Source organism: Molothrus ater, chromosome 10, assembly GCF_012460135.2.
Source record: "Molothrus ater isolate BHLD 08-10-18 breed brown headed cowbird chromosome 10, BPBGC_Mater_1.1, whole genome shotgun sequence".
Taxonomy (NCBI): domain Eukaryota; kingdom Metazoa; phylum Chordata; class Aves; order Passeriformes; family Icteridae; genus Molothrus; species Molothrus ater.
In genome coordinates this window covers 11,522,250-11,545,550 of record NC_050487.2, presented here as the reverse complement: position 1 = coordinate 11,545,550, position 23,301 = coordinate 11,522,250, and the positions used below count along the sequence as shown (strand labels likewise).

Genomic DNA, 23,301 nt, shown 5'->3' with positions numbered 1-23,301 from the left:
AGGTACTTGTTTACTTGTTTATTATTGGTATTATTTCAGTGGGTTATTTCTGTTATTATGTCACTGAACTTGAACGTAGCATAGACAGGAGAGAAATGTAATCCGAGACTGAGAAACAGACATTGGACAAACATCAAATGCAGTTACAAGAATTCAGTCTGTTTTTCATGTGGTCATTGGCCCACTGATGTAACTGTCCATTATCTGCAAGTGTTACCACCCTACTTTTCACAATTACTAATTGTTGTTCCTTGAGTATTATATATTAAAATCAGTTTTTCTGAAAGGACAAGAACAGATATTGTAACCATGCTGCTGAATAATTAGATAGGGAGCTGGAAGTTGCAGGAATATTGGCTTTGAAAGTTATGATGGGTGTCTGCTTGATGCATATCTCAGTAGATGTGAAGCTCCCTTTATGATTATATTTTTCTTTTTTTCTTTTGTCATGGACTGTCTCTAATTTAGATCCTTTGACCTTCCATTTTTGAAGCATTATTCTGTGTAGTTTTTGCCACACTTTGATCCCTGAGCACATTGAATAACAAATTTTACAGAGGAAAGACATCTGAATGTTCTCACGTCGTATTTTTCCCACAACCTGCAGTTATATTCAGAAAGTGTCCTTTGAACGCGACGTTGTGGGTTTCCATATGTACTGGGTCAAAATCTTTTGTTTCATGTGTTTCAATTAAGAAACAATGACTTTTCTCTTAGCTAATCCTTTGTTTCAGCTTCCTCCCCACCTGTAGGTAAGTTTGTTCAGTGTAAGAACACAGGGAATTCTGTCAGCCTGAATCTCTTCCTCATGCTGAGATTTGTTAGGCACTATTAGCAAATGACAAATAGTATTGAGTCCTCACATAAGAAAAGAAAAAGGATGCTGGTTTCTCTATTGCCCTTATATTTTTAGCCACTTTTTAAACCCTGTATGTATTCATGCAGTTCCTTAGTGTCTTTTACAATACTATCTCAGCCACTGGAGTGAAAATGAAACTAATTTAAGTTCTATTTATTCTCAACATGTGTCTGAGTGCTAAGATGTTATTCACACATCCTAGACATATCAGTACAGAGAAACAGTGTTAAAAAACACTTCTATCCACAAGTGGGCCCTTATGTACCCACAGCTAATAGCTTTAGTGTACCTACACATAGAACTCTTCAGCCTAGGAATTCTTTTTCAAAAGGATAAAAGCCTCACTCCTTGCCAACTAATGTACAAAGTGTCTTTCCAGGAAGGAAAGAGGGAAATAAAAGCACCTGTGCCATCAGACAGGTGGCAGGTAAAAAGTATCAACACATGCAACATTTTCCTGTTTACAAAAAAAGAGATTTCTAAGGTGAAATGAAGATGTAAGAAAATAAGCTGGTGAAAGCAACAAATGGACATTGTGAAAGCATGGCTAGGAAAAAGAAGCAACAAACAAAGATAAGGCTCATTGTGTAACTACAGATCATGACAGTGATACATAAACCTGTAGCTAGAACTCTTTGGAGGGAAGAAAAGCTTGTTTATTCATAAGGATAGAGAGGAAAACCTGATTATCTTTCTCTGATGCAATTTTGCAGTTTTATATTGTTTTGTTATGAATATCTATGTTGAAATCCTTAGTACATCAAAATCTACTCCTGAACTGCAGAAAACTGGCAACAGATTAGGAATTAGGACAGCCAGTTCAAAGAGTGATATGCTGCAATCAGGCAGTGAATGTGAATTCAGAAAAGGAATGAGATTCTGCCAGAAATACAGGGGGTTGCTCCCAGACCCTTTCTTTGTAGCTGTCTTTACATGGACTGGTTGGGCAGCCCTGGGGGGACTGAGGCTTGTGTGAGCTCAGTTTGAGCAGGGGCAGGTTTAGATGAGGGGCTGCCTTTGCAAAGCCTGACCCAGAAATCCCAGCTCAAAGTGAGACCAGCACTGGAACCCAACAGACAGGGAGAGTGCTCCATGTACTGACCTGCATGGCTTGGAATCCTTGACAAACATTTAGGGATTTCAATGTCTGTGAGCCACAGCTCTGGACGAATGACTAGCTGGATCTCTGGATACAGGCCTTGCCTCATTCCAGACAAATGCTATTTGTGATTTTATTCCCACCAATATTCCTGAGGAGAGATGTCTGTAACATTGTGGAGGAGAATAAAATAGAATCCCCTGAAAACCTGAAAGCAAACAAAATGCTGGATGGAAGCTCAGCCCAATCATTTCACTTACTGGTTCCCCTTAGACTAGATGGATTTGGCTGCTATTCCAAATATTGTTGGAAAGGTTTATATAACAAGCATCCATTCAAACAGTCAAATAACAGAGTAATTGATATATTAATAGAGCAAGGAGTTAATTATGCATCACGTTAGTGAGTGATTTTGAAAGGTAGATGAGGAGTCCTTTTCTCTATTATTTCTCTAATAATGAAATTTTGGTTGTCCATCTGCTCTTTTTACCTTTGAGGAAGGGTTTAGTCCCAGCTTATTTTGTTGATGATAATTAGAGTTTCACGTCACTGACCATCTGGAACAGGAGATGTGAGCACTGGGAAGCTAACCAAACTTGCTATTAGCAGGAACTTTAAAAGAGCTTCTCTCCCAGAATAGAGGAAATCCCACATAAAATGTTTGTATCTCTGCTTAACAAAACTTCCTTTCTTTTTGCCTCCATGAGCTTTACTGTACAGACCAGTGTTATACTTAAATCAGAGGAAAAAATGCTGTTGAATTTCTGTAATGCTTCTTAAAGACAAAATTGTAGTATGAAAATGGGCACTCAGAAGAGAATATTTTCAGGAAGTAGTTCTCAGTCCTCAATTTTTTTCACATTTCAGTATTTCGTATCCCTTTTTCCAATATTAGTGCCATACTAAAATTTTACTTGGGATCTATTTAATATATGCTAAAGGTCATGCTCTCTGTGCTGCTGGGTGTGTGTGAGCTGGAATTTATTTCCCCAGCAGCCCTCACAGAGCTGTGCTTTGCCCTGCTGAGAGCCCAGCAGTGTTTTGGTGCCGCTGAGCAGTGCTGGCCCAGCAGCAGCTCTGTCTCTCCAGCTTCCCAGTGGCAGGAGGTGGACAGAGACTTGGGAGAAGACACAGGGAGGCCACAAAGGGATATTCTATACCATATGATGTGCTCAGCAATAAAAGCTAAGAGAAAGGAGGAGGGGGCAGATAAATGTTACTGCATTTATATTCCACAGCAACTGCTCCAGGTACTTGGCTGAGCATCACCCACCAATGGGAAGCAGAGAATAAAATTTTTGCTTTCTTTGCTTTCACACACAGCTTTTGCTTTGTTAATGTGCCTTTATCTTCCTCCTGGTCTTTTTTCTATCTTATTTTCTTTCCCCCACCCCATCCTACAGAGGAGGGGGCAATGGAGTGGCTGGGTGGGCACCTGTCACCCAGCCAGGGGCAGCCCACCTCAATTCTGTAATTGGCACTGCTTTGTCTGTGCAGTTTATTTGAACAGGCAGCCCTCAGCTGCAGACTGCTAAGCTAGAGTAGATTTCAGTGAGCAACCTTATGGAGATTGCCCTGAGGGATGTATGAAGATAGAGCTTAGCTCAAATCAGCTGGGAATGTCTGTACTTGTCAGACCCAATCAAACCAGAGGAGCTGCAGGTATCTCCATCCACTGATACACAAACAGATAAGTTTTAAGTTCAGAATTAAGAGCGCTGCTTGCAGTCCTTGCAAATCACACCTAAGTGGCACTTATTTAGCTACACTTTCCCTGAAAATGACCAAACTGGCATCAGAGCTTCTTCATTTCAAAGATTTCTGTTGGGAACTCTTCAGAACTGAAGTACATCATGGTTTTTACAGGTAACAGCCTGTACAGGTTACAGCCTGGGTTTTGAGCTCTTCAGATGGTTTTTCTTGTCCAAATAACCATTTTCTAGTGAATGAGACAGATTTTTCCTGAGAGCAAGATAATTACATACAGAGTCTCATTCTACTTACAGAGACAACCCCTTTTATTTTAAAATTATAGTATTGATATTATTTCCCTTGAAGTGTTCCAAAAGAAAGCTGATTTCATCCTCTCTGGATGAAATACTGTATGTAAGAGTCTCTCTGGCTCTTGCAATAAATTAACATACCATGTCTCCTGGCAGAGAAGATAGAGGAGGAGTATGTGTCAGAAAGGTCTGGGAGTCCTTTCTGTCATTTCATTTGCAAAGGTAGCCACCAATTCCTGTTCACTGCCCACATCCTTCCCAGAAATACAGTACTGGAAGCACAGCTATCTCAGAGACAGAGAGTTTGTCACAACAGGATACTCCATAAAAATGCTGTTATTCCTTGGAGATCAGGTTATGATTACATGAACAAAGAACCCATTCCTATTGTGGGAGAATGGACTATTTTCCAGTGGCTGCCCAGGAACACTAGGAAAGACTGATGTCTCTTGTGATCCCTCTGTGAACCACTCCAGAACCTCTGTGCTACAGTTCAATTTGAATTTCATCATTCTGACCTGCTCTAAGCATATTTTTTTTCTACCAACAATATCAGGTAAATTGCTTCCTCCTGCAAGCCTTGATCTTTTAAGGCTCAAATCCTTGAACTACTGAGGCTGTTAGAACTGACACAATTCTTCATTAAATTCTTTTGCAGTGCATATGTGTGTGTGTGTATATATATATGTGCATGAGGAACTGTCCATAAAGCACATAAAAATAATGCAAATATTATCAAATACTTACTAGTTACATAATGCCCAAAATTTTTCATATCTTACAAAGGAGAGGTACCCTTTGTAAACATTTTAATTAAATGTTATTTTTAAGTTCATTTTTTCATACACAGAAACCTCCCTCTCTCCATACCCAAGACATCATTTCAGTGTGCATGTTTCACCTTTTGGAGTAGGAACTTTAATGGTTTCAGGATATACTTCTGTCACTTGAGCAAAGAGAATAATTGATAACAGTAGCATCAGCTGCCTTCCTTCAGTGCCAGGCACAGCAGGAGTGACTGCAAACCTCCAGTTACTGCACTTCACATCTGCTTCAGTGATGAGACTCAGCAAATTTCTATCCTTGGGATTTATTCCAATGGTAACAAAACTCCACTCTCTCCTTGTTTCCACTTGTTTTTGTATTGGTCTCAGTCTTTCTCTCCCTTGTCTTTCCAGAAGACAATGGTCACCATCTCCATCTCACTCTACCCTTTGCCCTGAGCTGCATGACCAGCTCCACCACTTCTGTGGCACTCTCCAGGCCCTAGGTCACCCACCTGAGATAAAAAGAAATTATTTCTAGAGATAATCTAAGACTGTAAACCCCAACCTCCTTCATACCCTAAAGTTGAGAGAGACCCTGACTTCCTTCCTGGTGCCAGCACCTCTTCACTATCCTTCTTATTATGTTGTGACAAAGAGCAGAGCAAAAGAGGACAAGAGGGGTGATGTGACAGTCACAGCACTGGGGACAGCAGCTGGCTGAGTCTGGGGACCAGCAGCTGCAGGGGAAAAAGCCACATATTTAAGTTTTAGATGGTACGTGCCTAAAAAATGAGATCTTGTAAGGTTTTTAGTTGATGAAGTTTATCAGAACTCCACTGAGATTTGTCAACTAAACATTTTGGAAACCTTTAAAAATTTGCATAATTTTGTCACATTTTCACAAGGGTGAAAGATATGTAGGAAACAGATGGATAATTTCCTCTTTCCTCCCCTTGGAAATGACAAGTCTGAATTTCAAAGTGGTTCAGTGAGAAAGCTTTGTAATTATGTGGTTGTAAGGTTTCTGTCCAAGATAAGCACAGAGGTAGTCCCTCTATAACGGCTCTGCAGAATGCCAATTTAAAGAGGGAAAAAAAAAAAAGAAAAGAGAGAGAGAGAAAAAAAATCTTCATGGAAATTGCAAATACAACATGGCAACATAGTCTCAATGGTGACATTTTGGCAAAGTCACAAGCTGTGACAGAGACAGAAAACACTCAGGGCAGCAGTTGTGTGAGTGGCCCTGAGAGAGCTCCGTGTGACAGAGCACGGCGCATTTCTGCCGTGTTCAGGGCAATGGGACTTAGGAACATTCCCTGTGAAGACCATGGTACCAAGGAAAGACACCCACTCTTTTTATCAGTTTGCTCTTGATGCATTTGGAACGTTGATGTTCACTAACTAATTGCTAATTATAATGATCCACATATTCTGAATGTAATGTGCATATGTGTATGTTATTTGGATTTCTAATGAAGTTTCAGCACATTTCTGGGGAGACATAGTCATGCTAGAATTTGGATTTTGAAAAGGAAGGTTTAAATATGATTAAAACTTTGAACAAAGTAGTATCCCAACAATACACTGAATAAACTGACATTCACATTTTGCCCTCAGTAATTTCTCCATTGCAAAATCTCACAAAAGTAATATAGGTTTTAGACTTTAAAGCATTTTAATTTTTTATCCTCATTCACTGAAAATTTACTTTATTTTCACTTAAAAGAAGTCAACCTGTTTTTCTTTCCACACTATTCTACTGATCTGTAGCAAGCACAGCCAGAAGCAGTAGTGAGAGAAATGAGAATAATGGAGTGCCTAGCAGGCTGCTGTTCCTGCCTCAGACACACTGGGAAAAGGTTACAGCTAGATGAAAATATTCCTGAAGAAATATATCAGCCTCCTGAACCATTTAACAGTGTACATCTTCTTTATTACAGTGTTTTTATTCCTAGAGAGTAAGGTGAAAGGTATTTCTAAACTCTCATTATAGGATGTTCACAGTTTTGCATTTTATTTCTAGCATTAGCAGGACATAGTACATAGCTTTGAGAGTGTTTTCACTGAGCATTGTTAGAGTGAAGTGAATGCAAAAGTTTCTGAGGCAAGACTCCTACATTCTAGTAATTATGAGGGTAATGAAGCTAGGCAGAATAATTTTCCTCTTATTAATAGCTGTGTTTAAGCCTCATAGAACTTCCTGTCTAGGGAAAGAATTTATTTTTAAACTAAGTGGTGGAAATTAATGTGTTATACTGCATGTTTATCTGTAAATCAATAGAGTCTTTACAAAGCCAGAAAGAAAAATTATCTGTTTGGCTGCCTGTCATTTCTGTGAGGTTTTTCACAGTGCATTGGATAGGCAAATAGCATATACCTTCATTTTAACAAAAGAAGATGTTCCTTAACTCTTTCAGTCTTAGCACTGAGGAATAATTCACAATCAGCTGGCAGCTGTGTGCCCAAAAGCCTTAGCATAGGTACTTACAAATAATTCATTCTTATCAAAGCAAAACCTCTCATCCAGTATGTTTGGCATTAGGTCACTTTGATCAAGTGATTTATATTGAGGAAATTGGGATGGGTAGGATTTTATTTTCCAGATTATTTTCAAGATTACCATTAACTTTTAGATTTCCTTCAAGTAGCATATGTTTAAGTAGCAAGGCTTAAAGGTGACTTATCATTCAAAGTTCCTGTACAAAGGATAAAGAAATACAGATTCCAGTTATTTTGAGTAAAAGATCCCCAAGGATGGAAGTCAGAGAAACAGAATGAGTGTCTGAGTGTATTTTGTGTGTGTTTTCTTGTTTTCTCTTCTTGCTGTAATCCTTAAGGATAAAAAGAAGGTTTTGCTGTTTTGATTGCCTTAGAATTTGGGACTGAAATTCTATCCACATCAACTTCCCTGCCTAAGTGGTGATTCCCTCTCTTTGTTTAATTTTACCATGAGTGAAGTTCAGCAATCCTCCAGATTGCCAAGAGCTATTGGCAGGCGCCATAATCAGCACTGACTCACGCTTGAGCGAACCAATTTCCACAAGGTTCAGCAGCCCCAAGCTGCTGAAATGAACCCTCCAGGCTGTGGAGAGCCAGCCAGAGCTTCAAAGGGCTCCAGGCAGAGCAGCCTCTGCCGTTCCAAGGCAAGCAGAAAAGGTCCAAGATGGATGCAAAGCCAGCTCTCAGCCCGTGTGCCGCCCTGCCCGGGTCCTGTCACACTCACAGGCTGCCCTCAACACCTCTCTGCTCCTGCTGGGAGCTACTGCTCTTCAGCCAGCACTCACCAGAGGTAAACTTCACTTTCAAATAAGTCTGGACCTATTCTTCTATCACCTCCTCAGAAATTCTATCCTTAAGTATTTTTTCCCAAAAGAGACTTACATGGATTATTTACCTGCCCAGCCCAGTGGGTTTTTTCCAGTGGATGACTATTAGTGCATGTACTGGGACTTGTTGGATTGTGCTTGTTTTGTAGAGCACTCTCCAGTAATTTTGTTTTAATGTTCTCACATTAAAGGTATAACAGGTTAAAGAACTTCAGGCTATAGAGTGATAAGGAAGTAAACAATAGGTAATATTGCAATTCTAAGATTTCTACCATGACTGGGATTTTTTCTTTTTATAAGCTGTAAAAAATAAAATGCTAGCATATTAGCAGAAAAGTAGAGGAGAGCTTGAGGCCCACCTTTCTCCTACAGGAATATTACTGCCATTCTCTATGCAAGGCTGACCAGCTTTTCTAGCAAGTGCCTTTCCCTAAGGTGAAATTTCATTCTGTTTATTTGCTATATTTGGATCAGAAACAGAGACTTACAATTCAGAATGTCCCTAAATCCCCATCCTCAGCTCCAGTATATCAAGAAAACAAAACATGTAACATGTTTTGTTTCTGACGTTATTACTGCCAACACTAGATCATACAATTCACATCTGGATTTATTTTAGACTTTCTCATAACAACAGCTGCATTTCTTGTCTTCAGTTGGATACATTTTTAAAAATTAAAATTGCCATGGCAACAGCTGCAACCATTTATTATAAAGCAATAGAAGTAGAACTAATATTTGTGAGAGAAGCTGTGTTATCGTGCAGGATAGCATTTCATTCAGACAATGCCTGAGTCATTTTTCCCTAGCTATTCCATTTTTTAAAAGAAAAATATAGAAAATATTTTCAATAATGAAATGTAGGTGGGATTGAACAGCTCAGGAGATTAAAAAGATTTTCTTCTTTAGATTACTGGCTCATCTCAAATCCAGATTAGCAAGAGGCAAAAATTATCAGCTGTTTGGTGGGTGCATGGAAAAATCGATAGGGCTATGGAGCTCTGGAAATCCCATTGCCACAGCAGCTATGCTCTCAACTGCAGCACAGAAACTGACAGCTGAGAGCACAGGGTGTGTCTTCACTGGGGGAAAAAATGGTGAGAGCCATCCTTGAGGAGTGCTAATGATGAATGCACAGGAAAACTGCACAGGCAGCTTGCAGTGCTAACAGAGAACAGCTCCAGGTGAGCTGTGCTGCCCTTCACAGCCCTGCACTGTGACACCTGAGAGAAGGGAACTGCTTTCCTGAGTGAAATGGGGCTACACAGGGATGTTTGGCACAACCTCAAGGTTAGCCTGTTCCAAGTCAGGACTGGGGTGGGGTCATCTGATGCATGGTCTGGGCAATTAGAAATCATGTGGGCCAGTTTGTTTGCATCTATTGACAATATTTCTTGGAGCAATTATTTGATTTTTTTATCTCTCTAAGAATCTGTGTAGGAGACAGACAAATTGTACTCCAGATATTAAAAAGCTACATGAACTGCAGATTTTTCTCATTTCACCCTCTTCTGACTATGAAAGAATCTGTTTTGCATGCACTGGCTATACAAGGATGATATACCACATAGCAAAGACTACATTTCTTCCTATTTATTACACATTAGAGAGTCTTAGGCAGAGTGAGGGAGAACACTGAAATAGAAAAAACTTTAGGCATACTTTCCTTCTCCTTCCACCCCAATTTTTGTGGGATTCTGTGTACCATATCTTTATCAATTACATTCAGCACCAGGCTGCCCAGTGTCCTGCTCTCTTCAGAAGTTCCTAAAGATGCTGAAGTTCAGTGAAGGCAGGGGGCTTCTTTCTAAATCTGACAGAAAACATTCTGCAAGTGAAAAAGCCCAAGGCTGTTGATAGGCCAGAAATTTGGCACAGCCATAGTACTGGCAGTGGATTATCCAGCTGCTCCAGGGACTACCTGCATCCTCTAGCAGCACACTTAGCTGTGTCTAGGATGTGATGATTTAAACACAAACAGTAGCATAAAAATCTCTTAAAAGACAAAGAGTACCCATGCTTACTAAGGATTGTTGCAAACATAGATTATTATATGGTCTGACTTCATTAGATTACTTTTGGGTCACAGACAGTTATTTCAGGGAGATAACAAGAAAAACAGAAGAAAAAACAAAATTAAACCTCATGCCTGAGAAAAATCTATGAAAGCATATAATTAGTACATTACATTTTTATAATGAGATCTGGTAGAATATATGACTGGTAGAATATAAAACTGACATCTGGTAGAAATCACAAAGATAGTTTTCTTTCTCCTGCTCTCTCACTTAACCTTTCAATTCTTTATAGCATATTCCCAGCAGCATGCTCCCAATTCTGTCCCTCCTCTTTAACATTCCTAGGTAAGCTTTACACCCCTGTTACACTTCAGGCAGTGACATGGGGCAGCTGAGGCTTGGCAGAGCAGTGGTGACAGTGGGGTCCTTTGCTGTCCCACTGACAAGAGGAGAAGCAGTGAGAGGACAGCCTGCTTTCCTCGAGGTGAGCAGGACTGGGCACTTAGAGCCTCCTCTCCCTGTCTCTGGGAGTATTGGGCTGAGCACAGGCAGGGATCTGGAATGTTCTCTGTGAAAAGACAACGGGGTGCACCACCCTTGAGCACATCAGATTTTCACAAGCAGAGGTCACAGAAGAAAAAAGTCCTTTGAGTATTAAACAAGAACATGCTGTGTATGTTCTTCCATTGATCAAGCTAAGCAATGTGCTACTGCCCCTCACTCCTTTGTCCACATTCATTCAAGGGGATTTCAGAAATTACAGTGTATTGTAGAACTGTTTAACCAGCTCAATCTCAGGGACAAGTTGGTTTAAAGCCTGGAGGAGGGTGAGGTGAGTAGGACTATGCATTTTTGAGGATAAGAAGCAGCTGTTACTATAAAGAAATGCTGCTGGTATCTCACAGTGCTCACAGGTCTAGTGGGTTCTCCTGCAGTGTTATGAGGATGAGGCAAAGCCTAAATGAAGGGAATACTGTCTGGCATAAACTATACATCATTTTCTGTTGTTTCAGTCTTAAATTGCTTCTGAACAAAATCATGGACTGTTTGATTATAAGAAAATTACTATTTAATAAAGATTTAGTGGAAACTCTTTCCATTCAATCTCTGCTAGTTGCCAGTAAGAGAAAGGATTTTTCATGACTAACCAAGCTGCTTAAAACCTTCCTTTAAGTGTTTGGGTCATATCCTGCTTTTTTTGTAAGGTCAATGCACATTTATACCAACTGCACTGAATCAGTGGAGTTGCTTCAGACACTCATCACTGTAAGGGTAATTTGAGGCAGTTTCTCCTCTAGAGCAGGATGACAGTAAATCACAGTGATTTCTGGCAATCTACTGCAGCATTCCAACACTCTGCCCCGTGCAGGCAGCCAGCAGCCCACAGCATTTTGTCAACAGGCAGGTGGAGTTCAATTGACATAGATAAATATAACATTTGTTTGCAGGAACAAAGGCACTGTGAAGGACTAGTGTAGTTGGAAGGCTTTCTTACCTCATCCTTGAGTCATCCCAAAAATTTTAGTAGAAAAAGGGGGGGTTAACTAAGATTACCCATTCTTCCAGTAATCACCTTCCCTAGTCCCTAGTATCACATTCTGCCACTTTTGTACAAGTAAACCTGAGGTGTGGATCGAATTAGGCCTCCAGGAGCACATTAAACTCTTGCTTATGCACACAGAACACTTGCAATTGTTCATTAATTTAATTTTTTGGATTTCAAGAGAGGTGTGTAATTTTCACAGAAAATCCTTATTCCAGAGTCTCATCACCCTGCACTAATGGGAAAGACTGTCACATAAAGGGAAGGTTGTGTAAATGTTTCGGATAAATATTTTTCAGCTCTTTAAGTAACTTTGGAGATGAGTAACTCAAGTAAAAAATTTAAGATAACACAAAGGTGAATAATGAAGAAGAATGTAAATTTAGTAGTGCAAAAGCTGGGAGTGGACAATAGCTCCCAACTCATGTCTCAGAGGTAGGGAGGCAAAAAGCTTGCTCAGGCTCATGAACCAACATTAGCAAGAGTCTGAACACACAAAGCACATCTAACTCCCCTTATGGCACAATTAGCATCATGCAGCAGGTTTGGTTCAAATAACATAGAAAACTATTTCATTTTTCCTTCTAGATATTGACTGAAGAATTTTTAACTTGTTCATTATTTCTTGTTAACTCAGAGGGTTGATGGGTTGCAACTTTTACAGCCATGTTTTCTTTGCAGAAAAAATGCATATTTTTTACAGCACTGTTCTACCTTGTTCTATTTTGCATGAGTGATTACAGAGAGGTGCCAGGCAGGGGAGAAGTCAGCTCTTTGTATTAGTACAATAAATACATTTATCGCTTCCTTGGTGTTGATTCTTTGTTTCTACTTTCTCAGCACTATGTGCATCTTCCCAGTTGCTGAAGCCACTGAAATCTCCCTAACTGGGGGCATAGACTTCAAGCTGCTCTAGACAGACACAGGCATTTCCTCTTCATGCAAGGTTTAAAAAGAATGGAAATTAAACAGTGAGTTGGATTACAGTTCTGATATCCAAATGAGAAGGGATCATATTTTCAGGCACAGAAATGTGTAAATTATGTGCCTTTGGATATGATCAGCTCATAAATAAGGACAGTCAGAGGGATAACACAGAATGCAGCACATGCTGTCACAGACAGCCCACTATCAGCCATCTGTTTGCTGCTGATGTGCTTCATTCCTCTCAAAGATATGGGACAGGAAAGAGTTGTCACTGTGACTGTGATATTTCCAAATAGATTTATGAAAATTAGGCATTTAGAAGCAATAGCAGTCATTTGAGAATGAAATATTCCTATGCCAAGCCTCAGAGATATGTGAACAAATTTTACTGTTAAAGCCTTAATTTTCTTTTGCATAGATTTTAAGCCCATGTTGCTGTTCATCAGGATTTCTTTCTGTCAAAGATAAAACCAGGTTAGAACAAGGTAATGAGAAGCTAAGATACTTGTACAGATGACAGGGCACACCACTGCTAGGTGCACTGGGGCAGAGAAGCTCCACACCAGATCAGAGATGATGTTAGACTTGAAATTGCTCTGCCTGCAGGCCCATTAGGTCCTTAATCATTGTCAAAACTCTCCCCTCACATCTCCTTTCTGTGAGTCAAAGTGACTGCAGCCCTGTAGTGAGCAAGCTCTGAGCAGGGCTCAGAAGGTTGCAGTGTCCAGCCCCTCTGGCAGCAGGCACTGGCAGAGTGTCCCTGGGCACCAGGAAAGCTGAGCTCAGCCCCATCCAGGTGGGTGAGATACCAGGACCTTGTACGGCCCAGGTGTGGGATTTGAGGGCAAGAATGTGATCACCAGGATAAATGGCTTCCAAGGCTCCCATGGGAGGTAGAGCAGACCTCCTAAGGATGATGGGCTGGGAGACAGAGAAGAAGGAGGGAGGATGACAGATTTTCTGCAGCCCCTGATGTTTGGGGGCAGATGACAACTAAGATCTGCATTAGGGGAAAGTCTACCTGGAACAACACAAACTATTTGTTGTTTTCTCTAAGTTGCTGCTGCTGTGTGTCAGCTCAGGCTTGGACACAGAAGAAAATGGAAAATAGTTACCAGTGTAAAAGCAATAAAAGCTCATATACAACAACAGTAAATGTTAGCTTGGTTTAAAGTAATCAAGATAAAATGTCCTCTAGTATTTTAGAAATTCTGGAAAAGCCTACAAAGGAGCAAAGTAAGATCAGAAAACAGAGGAAGAAAATGAGCCATAGCACAGAGAAAAAGAAACAGAGTGAAAATAGTTTCTATAAACAACTGCCAGACCTTCTTCTAGAATTAAAACCAATAATAGTAGTACTAATACTAGCAGTGATAAAACCAGGCTATAAGTGGAATAAAAACCATGACCTGCTGTATTGCCAAGAAGAATAAAATTTTGGGTATCCATAATGAAGGTTAAACACTGGCCACTTGGGCAGTAATTCAACTACCAGCACCTTTCTTTTTTCATTCCTTTTATTTTTTTATCTGTTATATAAAGCTCTATATAAATAGAAAGCTTAGTATCTATGTTTCTGCAAAGTCTCTGCTTCAGGAACCTTAAATGTCTAAAAATTTGCAAATATTGTCAGGAATAAATTCCATGGAGACAGATCCATTATATATACAGAGTATACACAGGGTATATATACAGAGAGATGTACAAAAGACTCCTCAATGTGTTCTTTCAATGTACTGATCACTGTTTTAACACATCTGAAAAATGCATTTGTTTGTTGTTTGAAATTTTTATCTAGAAGATGTCTGCATATTTGTTTCAAAACTGTTAAAATTGGCTGCCTCTGCTAGTCCTTAAGCCTTCCTGCTCTGGTGTGTCTTTGCTTTTCCTTAGGTGCCTGCAAACCTCTGCTTGCTACGTGATTTATTGGCTTGGCACGGCCACATCCCAAACTCCCCCAGTTGTTTTTACCTTTATAGTTCATCTGATTGTCCCTCCTGTGGGAGGAGATCTTTTGTGAGGAAGCCTGAGCAGGCTCTACCAATTTGCCAAGGGAAGGTGTGGGTGTCTGGTGCCATGAATGGACTTTCACTTCTAGTTCAAACACATATTGGGGGTGAATTATAGCTCTGATGTTTTGGCTTCCTTCCAACACTTTTAGGAAAAATATATAGCCAAAAAGTTGTGTGGGAACAGAAACTGTTTGATTCCATCCACTTCTCTGAAAGATTCAAGTTTTCCAACATACTGTAGTGACCTACCTTTTTCTGCACAATTATAATTTCAGGAAAAATAACCTTCTTTCCCTCTTAAAAACAACCTTGAACTCTAGAATACTTTTTTTCTGGCCTGCTTTATTTTTCTTAATTAGCAGCTGATGAAATCACCATGTAGTTCTATAATAATTTTCACCTGAGGGAGATCCCGCTGTATTCAATAAAAGTATTTTAGGGAACACCTGACCTTCCTGTATTTTCAGGTATTTTTTTTCTTTTCTCACATTGTGCAGTGTTACATGGCATGTGATGAAGGGCAAGAAGGAAGAAGAGCACTTGGCTAAAGGAAGCCCTGTGGCTTAGCAAGTGCAAAGAAATGTTCCTCTCCAATTATTATTTTCCTGTTGGTCAAAAAGACAGGAATAAACCAGTCTGTTTACTGGTTATTTCTAATAACTGACTCTACATAATTCTATTAGAAATTTTCTGCTGTTCACACACACTTTCCTTCTGATGCTTGAGTGTATTTCTCTAGCATAATGCATTTTTCTAAAACGCATCTGATACAGGTGTTGCTTCACTTTGGCTGATATCAAAACAAAGAATCTTCATGCTGTTCTGCTAGTTAAGACTGATTAGCATTTCTTTATTTGATGCTGCCCCATCAGGTTTGGACAGGAACAAAAGTAGGATACAAGATTTAACCTCAACAACAGATTTTTCCTCAAAAAACTTGCATGAATTACTGTAAAATCTCTGCTGCAATGCTAAGTGCTTTCTATTTTATTTCCTTTTTCCAAGGAAAATACGTTGTGCTGTACTCACAGGCTGGGAAAACTAACAGGAAGAAAAAGATCTTGTGAATAAATGAGATTTTGCTTAAGAATAACTGAAGATGTAAAAAGTAATCAATTAAGATGTAACAGGGAATGTGACTGGATGCTTTCTATTGCAAAAGCCCTTCTGTCATGCAGACCTTTAGTATTAGATCTCTATAAAGTGTGTGGAATTAAAGTGTTTGTCATGCTGAGCTTTCATCCTGAAGTGATCTCAGCAGATGAGGGGAGGGAAGTGGAAAGCTTAGCGTGGTACAACTAACACAAACTGTTGATCTTTCTATCTGCTACAAGAAAAACTACCACCCCAACTTGCAATACATTGCATAAATAAATATTGCCTGTATTTCCTTTTTTGAAAGCTGTGAAAGCACTTGAGTCTGTCCAATGTTGTTGGCTCAAGGAAACACAGAAAAACTGGAAATAAAAAGAGATCTGTTAAATAGCTGTCTAATATAGAAAGTGCTGGCTAATCCTACTGAACCCAGCCAGGAGGTGAAGTATTATTCCAACCAGAAGGAGAGGCAGAGGTTACCAAGCTCACACTCAGACAGACAGTAGGGACTGGGACAGGTGTCTGTGAGATAAACATATTGAGTATTCAGTGGGGAGTGAACAAAAATCTCTCACTCCAATCCCTGCACTCTTTCTCATTCTGGCTGGCAGATAAAGCAGGCCTTTGCCATTAAGTCTGTTCATTTATCAGTCTCTGAAAACAGTTTTCTGCTGCATTTACTTTGAGGACTCCCTTAATCCACTTCTGATACAAATTTACAGAAATAAACTCTTCAGCGTTTAGAAAGCCTCTAAAACCTAAAAACACTTTGAAATTTAGTATCAAACCCACACTGCTTATTAATGAACTGCAATCATCCCCTTTGTACAGAGAGCAGATAGCAGAGAGGGCAAGTCATGCCAGCAGGCCTTTTGAATTGCTCTCCAAGGAAAAGGAAGAAGAGCAGAGGCACTATAATTTTAATTATGGTTCTCTCCAGGGTTAAACTTTCCAGTTTTGTGTTTAGGTTAAATAATTGGTTTGGCAGCAAGTAGTGGAATAAACAGAATAAAATCCTGTTCTGTTAAGTTGCATCTTATATAGAAAACCTCAGGTAAATTACCGTGTATTTTGGATGCTTGAAAGGATTAAAAGTTAGTGCTAAAAAGAAACATATCCAGAAAAATAAATAGCTCTAGTAGAGAATAATGTGAAATGAAGAATAGAAGTAGATATTCTTTGAGCTGCAGGGAAACAGGAGTTCTGGAAAGATTTAGACCAGAAACCACAGTAGTATAATGAGCACATGTCATGTTGTGGTGCTTCTAAAAAATCATGGGGGGCACACTGAGTAAAAAAACTTTTCAGTGAGAATGAGTCACTTCATACTTGTTCCTGAAATAACTACATTAAGAATAGAATGCTTTCTTCTAGTTTTCTTCATCCCTGAACTCTGTTGGTAGATTGGAGGGCAAACCGTAACCCTAACCAGTCTTAATAAAGCCAACTTTTCTTGCCCTAAGATTAACATAGTTAAAAAAAAAAAAAACATTTACTGACTATGGCTCACATTTGACTAATAAATTCTCACTCCATGCCATGACCTGTTTTGTTACTGAGCATCCCTATCATGGTCAGAGCCCATCATTCTAACAGAACCATTTTCCTTGATTTTAGGACCTCTCTGAATTCACCACTCAATGCAGACCAGAGCACCAGTGGCACAAAAGATCATTTCCTGATTTATAATTCACTAAGCAAAACAGAGCAGCAGCTGCAGTCTTTGTACTTGGCTGGGACAAACATCAAAGAACCAAGTGGCTGCTTTGCTGTCAAGACACACCTACAAGTTTCTAGGCAAGAGAAACAAAGAATTATAATGGATCCCCTGGTTTAAGAAAGCCACAGTTGAAAAAGGACAGAAAATTTAGATAGCAACATGCTACTGAGCACCAGTTCCTCTGCTGCCAGGGTTCTGTGTCCTTGTATCAGCAGCACCTTCCACCAGAAATCATCTCCCTGATTTGGTGGTGGTGCTAATCAGCATAACTGGAGATCACAGATTTTAGTGCTTAGTTACTTCTGTTGTAGTACATGAGCATTCCCCCCTCATTTTTGTGGTGCTCCACTGTAAGCCTTGAGAACCTTGTGCCATTTCTGCAGACTGAAAGCACGAGAACTCTTTTCACATCTTCATGTTATTTCAATGCATCTGTTTAGAAAATCCTTTGAACAGAACTTCAACCCTAAGCCTTATTTCCAAATGAAAATCATCAGACTGCAAGGATTGCATTCTTCCTATCAAAAAGCTTAAAATATTCACAACTTTTTAAAAATTCTAAAATTCCAATTCTTAAAATACCAATCATTTTCCATCTATCCAAGGGACATTCTGAATCCAAAGCCAAGCTCAGCACATTTTCTTTGACAAGGATCATAAAAGTACTCAAAACAGTACTCAAAGCAACAGAACACAAAGATGGAAAATGCTTCTTAGTTTGTGAGGCTTAGAACAATTTTGTATCTGTTCAATATAACATTTCAACAAGAAAAAGAACGTACATTCATGGAGTTACTGGTGTTCTGGGTAATAACTGACTGCTGGCAAATAACTCTGAGACACTCCAATTATTTAGTGCACAGCCCCTTTGCTTTGGTGGCCTCCTTTCTCATCCCAAAACACTTGTGGTGGCTGCACTCAGGGGTGGGAAACAGGAGATGACCTCAGACAACTGCAGCAGTTTCATTCTGTGGGACAACTTCCATTCTGTCCACAAGTTTCCTACTGCTGAGCCCTTGCCACAGCTCCAGCCCTGGTTATGAAGGGTTACACCAGGAAGGAAAATGCTCAGTGGTTTGAGACAAAATTGCTGCTGCATGTGTGGTACCTGCTGTGATTTGTGTCACCCATTTGAACCTCAGCCACAAAGCTGCACTTTTTATCAAGGATATTTGCGAATATGTAACTGCTCTAAGGACATATGGCCAATAAATAATTCAGAGTTATCTATCTTCCCTGCAGTTTTCTTATCCACCTACCACCTTTTAATGTTTTGTTGGCCTGGAAACAATATTGTTTATGGCACTTCTAGTATAAAAGTGTTGCTGACTGGCAGTAGACTATTTCCAGTGTGATACCTTGAAAACAAATTGGTTCTCCCCAGTCTCCATCTGCTTTGCTCTCATCTGCTGTTAGCCCAGGGAAGTCTTGGTTTGCATTTTGAGTGCCTAAAACTGTTCATTTGCAATTATTGATTCCAAAATTGTTACAATGTGATTGAATTTGTTGTTCCTTTTTCTCTCCCTCTCCCCCACCCCTTTGTTTTCTTTTCAGCTCTATTTCCATTTACAGTCCTAAGGAGAATCCTAATGCTTTTGATGCTGCAGCTTTCTTCCAGTCAGTGGGAAATTTTCTGGGGATCTTTGCTGGATCATTTGCCATGGGATCCTCTTATGCTGTTGTCACAGCTTTAATATCCTTTATGGTTTGTTTTCAGGGAGCAAATCTATATATGTTGGAAAAAATATGCAATATCTGAGAGTGACCATCTTTAGTCTGAGCCTGAAGCTTTTCACTCTGGGCTCAAGTGTTTGTAAACAAACAGATAAATCATAAATTGACAGGAAATGTCATTTGTCAGAATCTACAAATTTCTTTTTTTACATTTATCATTAGGCAGGACTCTGGCCTTTATCACCCTATTTGCAAATATTTGTATTTTAATGAAAGTGTTTTGAAGGATATTGAGGCTCAAACATTAATCTATTAAGAACAACAGCTTATTTATGAACTCTAGGCTAGCAGCAATTATACAAAACTACAAGGAAAACACTACACTGTGTCAGTGTAGTGACAAGCCCATCAGTTTAACTAAGCTGGAAATTAAAGGTCTTTCTGTTGCCCTGCATTTTTTCTAGTGTTTTGCACTTCATATAAAATGCTACTGTAGAAAGATCAGCTATTTTGAAATTTCTTGCATTCACACAAATGTAAACAAATGCCAGTTTGTTTTTAAAACTGGACAAAATTACTTCCTTTTCCTTTTTTCTAGGAAAAAGAATATCAAATGCAACCAACTAGGTATTAATTCAAACTCCACAAAAGTACTTAAAACAGCTAACTTTAAAATCTGTTCTGGATTTTGCTCCTTGAGATAAGTCAGAAGCTGTGCAGTTCTTCCCAAATTCAATGTTTAGATGAGTATGGTGGGGGAGCTTGCTTTGTTTCTTTCATCCTTTCTCAGACTGGGGGTAATTTTAGCTTACAAAACAGTTGGGTTTTTATTTTTCCTTAGTAATCTTTTAGCACTTGACAAAATTCACAAAGCTGTGTGAGTTTCCTATGTTGGAGACAGGTCTGTTTTTCCTCCTATCCTGGAGTGCCTTCTTATCAGCAGAAGCTGCTGGGCTTACAGGTAAGTATTGTGTTTAATGAAATAAAAGCAATTTTGTATTATGCCTCTAGTGTGGGTAAAATGCATGGTTTATTTTAGGTATGACGTCATATATAAAGCTCCTAAAAGCCTGTTGCTATATTGGAGATTGTTTCATCTTTAAGAACAATTCTGTAGTGACAGTGAATAATTCTTCCAAAGACATAACAGATCGGGCTCAAGTCCTCTATCTCTCTTCCCTGCATTATGCCATCCCTATTAATGTCTCTCTATTAATCCCCCTCTTTTCTGGCCAGCTATGGGACCAAAGATAACTGTAAGGCAAGGAAGGAAGGAGGCAGTGTCTTGTGATTACCAGCCTGTGCTCCTCTGCACACACTCCATATCCCAGGCCCTTCTCGTTATTCTCAATTATCAATAATTGAGACCAATTATCAATAGTAAAGCAAGAACAGGGCCAGTGGGTTGCATCCATCTTTATACTTACAAAAAAAAAGTCATCTTGTTCAGTACACCTACATGTAGATTTTGGCACAGCCATGTCCCAGTGACAGGCAGGAAGATGTGTGATCCAATTGTTTTTTCATTAATGCCAGGAAAGAAATTGTACAATCACAGTCAGTTGTGTGCCCAGGGCCTCCATTAAAGTCCACACAGAAGTTGAGGCAAAAATTGTAAATGGATATAATTTACCTCCACAGCAATCTATTGTATAGTGTGACTCAAAAGAACAAAGTTTCTATGACCTTGATTGTTTCAATGCTGTTGAAGTTGTCACCTCTGAAATCCAGTGCTCTAATTAATGTCAGGGAAAATCAGGAGAAGAAAAATGCTTAATGGAGTATAATGCAGCCCATGCTGGTTTGTTTGCAAAATTGTTCAAAGCCTTTTGAAGGCAACAGTTATATTTTTACTGAGTTCTCTGGAGCCAGCATGTTACTTTTTTAATATCAGCCACACAATCAAACCATTTCTGAATGGGTATTAATATCTGCATTTTTGTCTTACTAATTATACAACTTTGCACCCTGTTTACTGCCAAATTCTTCAGGCCAAAGAATAAAAACAGTGGTACATGAACTGAACAAAAGGGTGGTATTTAATTTCATCAAGAAAATCAGATACCAGGTGGAACGAAAGTCCATTTTGTCTCTTAACAGCTCTGTACTGGTTTGGGCAAGGGTAGCATTAATTTTCTTCACAGTGGCTAATGTGGTGCTGGAACAGGCCTGGTAATCAGGGATATTTCAGGTGTCCCTGAGAAGCTCTTACACAGAGCCAAGGAGTTTTCTGCTCCTCAGCCCAGCAGCAAAGGGGCTGAGGGTGCCAGGACAGCTGACCCCAGAGCAGAGAAGCTGCAGGAAGAAGGTTTCTCACTCTTGCCCTTGCCTCATTCTCTCCCCATCCCACCAAGGAGGAGGGAGAGAGGGAGTGAGCAGCTCTGAGAGTCTGAGCTGCTGCCTGGGGTTAGACTCAACAAGCTCTAGAAATGTGGCATGAATACTGCAGAAAAATGCAAGCAAAGCATTGTTGATCACTTTCCTGCTTCTGGACGTACTGATTTCCTAACCCAGTGACTTCCAAGTAAAGACTGGTTTAAAATGCATTCCTCACAGAGCACGAGGATGCTGTGCTTCAGCAACTGAACAATTGATTATACATTACACACAAAAAGTAGATTTGTAAAGGAAACACTCATATATTTCAGAGCCTCAGGTGCTGCACCAAAGGTAATTTCCATTTCTCAGGCATAGGAACAGACTGTATGTCCAGACAAAAATAATTGGCATATGTCTTTTTTGCATGCTGCAAATGTGATGATGGACAGCAGAGTCTCTCCTGGTATTACCCTGAAGAGTGTTTCATTGCTCTTTTCTGCTGTAATATATAAAATATCTGAAATAAAAGACTTAATTATTGAACACCACAGATGGTGGTGGTAGCCATGGTATGGAATTTTAAATGGACAGAGGCAGAGAAGGAGGAAGAGAGTGGAACCAAAGTAAAGTTTCAATTTAAGGGAAAATAGAAAACTGTTGGGAAATTTAACTAATTCTTAACAAAATAGGAACTGGTAGAGGAAAGAGAATTAATTCACCAACATATATATTCCAATAAAAAGTATCAAGCATTTTTAGTTCTGCCACTAGCATTTTTTCATGGGTATTTTTTCATGGTTTCTGAGTTTCATGTGGAAATTGTTTAATTACACTGTTGTGAGAAGGCAAAGTTTAATCTTGAAACTTTTATCAGTTAAATCTTTGTCACTTAATTTCTGTTAAAGGCTTTTGTCAGAAGCTGTTATTATGGAAAAAATCATGGAGCCTTTCTTGTGGCTTCAGAAGTTCAAAGCTGTGTTTTATAACTGCATTTACTTTATTAGTACTCTGCTGACATTATCCTTTAGTTGCCTGGCTTAACCAGTTTTGATGTTGCTTTTGTCTTTCGGTTTCCTCTGAAATAGTTCTAACTCTCCTCCTTTCAAAATACTATTTTAAACCCCAAGTTCAGCAGCAGAAATATTCTGTTGGTTAGGAAATTTTCACCAGACTTTGGTTCAGCCCTGATTTCTCATGCCCATGCTAAGGAAATGAGTGCAAAATGCAGATGTGTACCCACAAAGCACCTGCTGCAGGGGGCAGGGGGAGCCCAGCAAAGGGGCAGTCATGCTTCAGGACACACTCAGCTCTTAATCCACACTCTAATTTCCAGTCTTTGCCAGCTTTCTTGCTTTGCCCTTTGTCTCAGTGTGTGCAGGCTCTGGTTTACAGCCCTGTGCCTGTCCCTACAAGCAGCTGTGAGAATGCAGAGAGCCTCAGCCCAGCAATGGCACAGCTGCACCACTGCAATCAATGCTCTACACTGCTAGTACTGACAAGCTTCAAAAATCAACTGCTTCCATTAGACATTTATGCCTCTATTCATCTTCATTTTCCTTGGACATTGTGTTTTCTCTGTTCATTCCTTCTAAATGAACTTCAAAGGATTAACACTAGACTAGTACTTCCCTGTAGCTATTAAGTAATGTAATTGCAAAATAATTTTATTCTTATTATGCTTTCCACAGCAGTCCTTCAATCATTCTGAGCTTTTTGAAGTGTCATATTGAAGTATTTCATAATTTATAAATAATGGGCTATACTGGCTTTTTAGTGGGTAAAGTAGGTGGTAGGGCTCACTTGTTTAGCTTGCAGATTTCTAAAATAAAACTTAAATGGAGAGTACTACAGGTCAATATTTTAGAAAATATTTCATTCCTCTGCCCCAAGATATCCCATGATATATAACACACAATATATGGGCCTGACCCTGGTTGAA

At 39.5% G+C, this 23,301-nt stretch overlaps 1 protein-coding gene across 2 annotated transcripts in view; it reads left to right on the top strand.

Annotated features, from left to right (window-relative positions):
• SLC9A9 (solute carrier family 9 member A9) overlaps nt 1–23,301 on the top strand; it is a 171,102-nt gene that overhangs the window by 50,428 nt on the left and 97,373 nt on the right. For both annotated transcript variants that reach the window (XM_036388794.2, XM_036388793.2), the window contains exons 7-8: nt 18,924–19,062; nt 19,899–20,004. In XM_036388794.2, the coding sequence (XP_036244687.1) occupies nt 18,924–19,062; nt 19,899–20,004 (245 nt within the window). The remainder of the gene's footprint in view (nt 1–18,923; nt 19,063–19,898; nt 20,005–23,301) is intronic.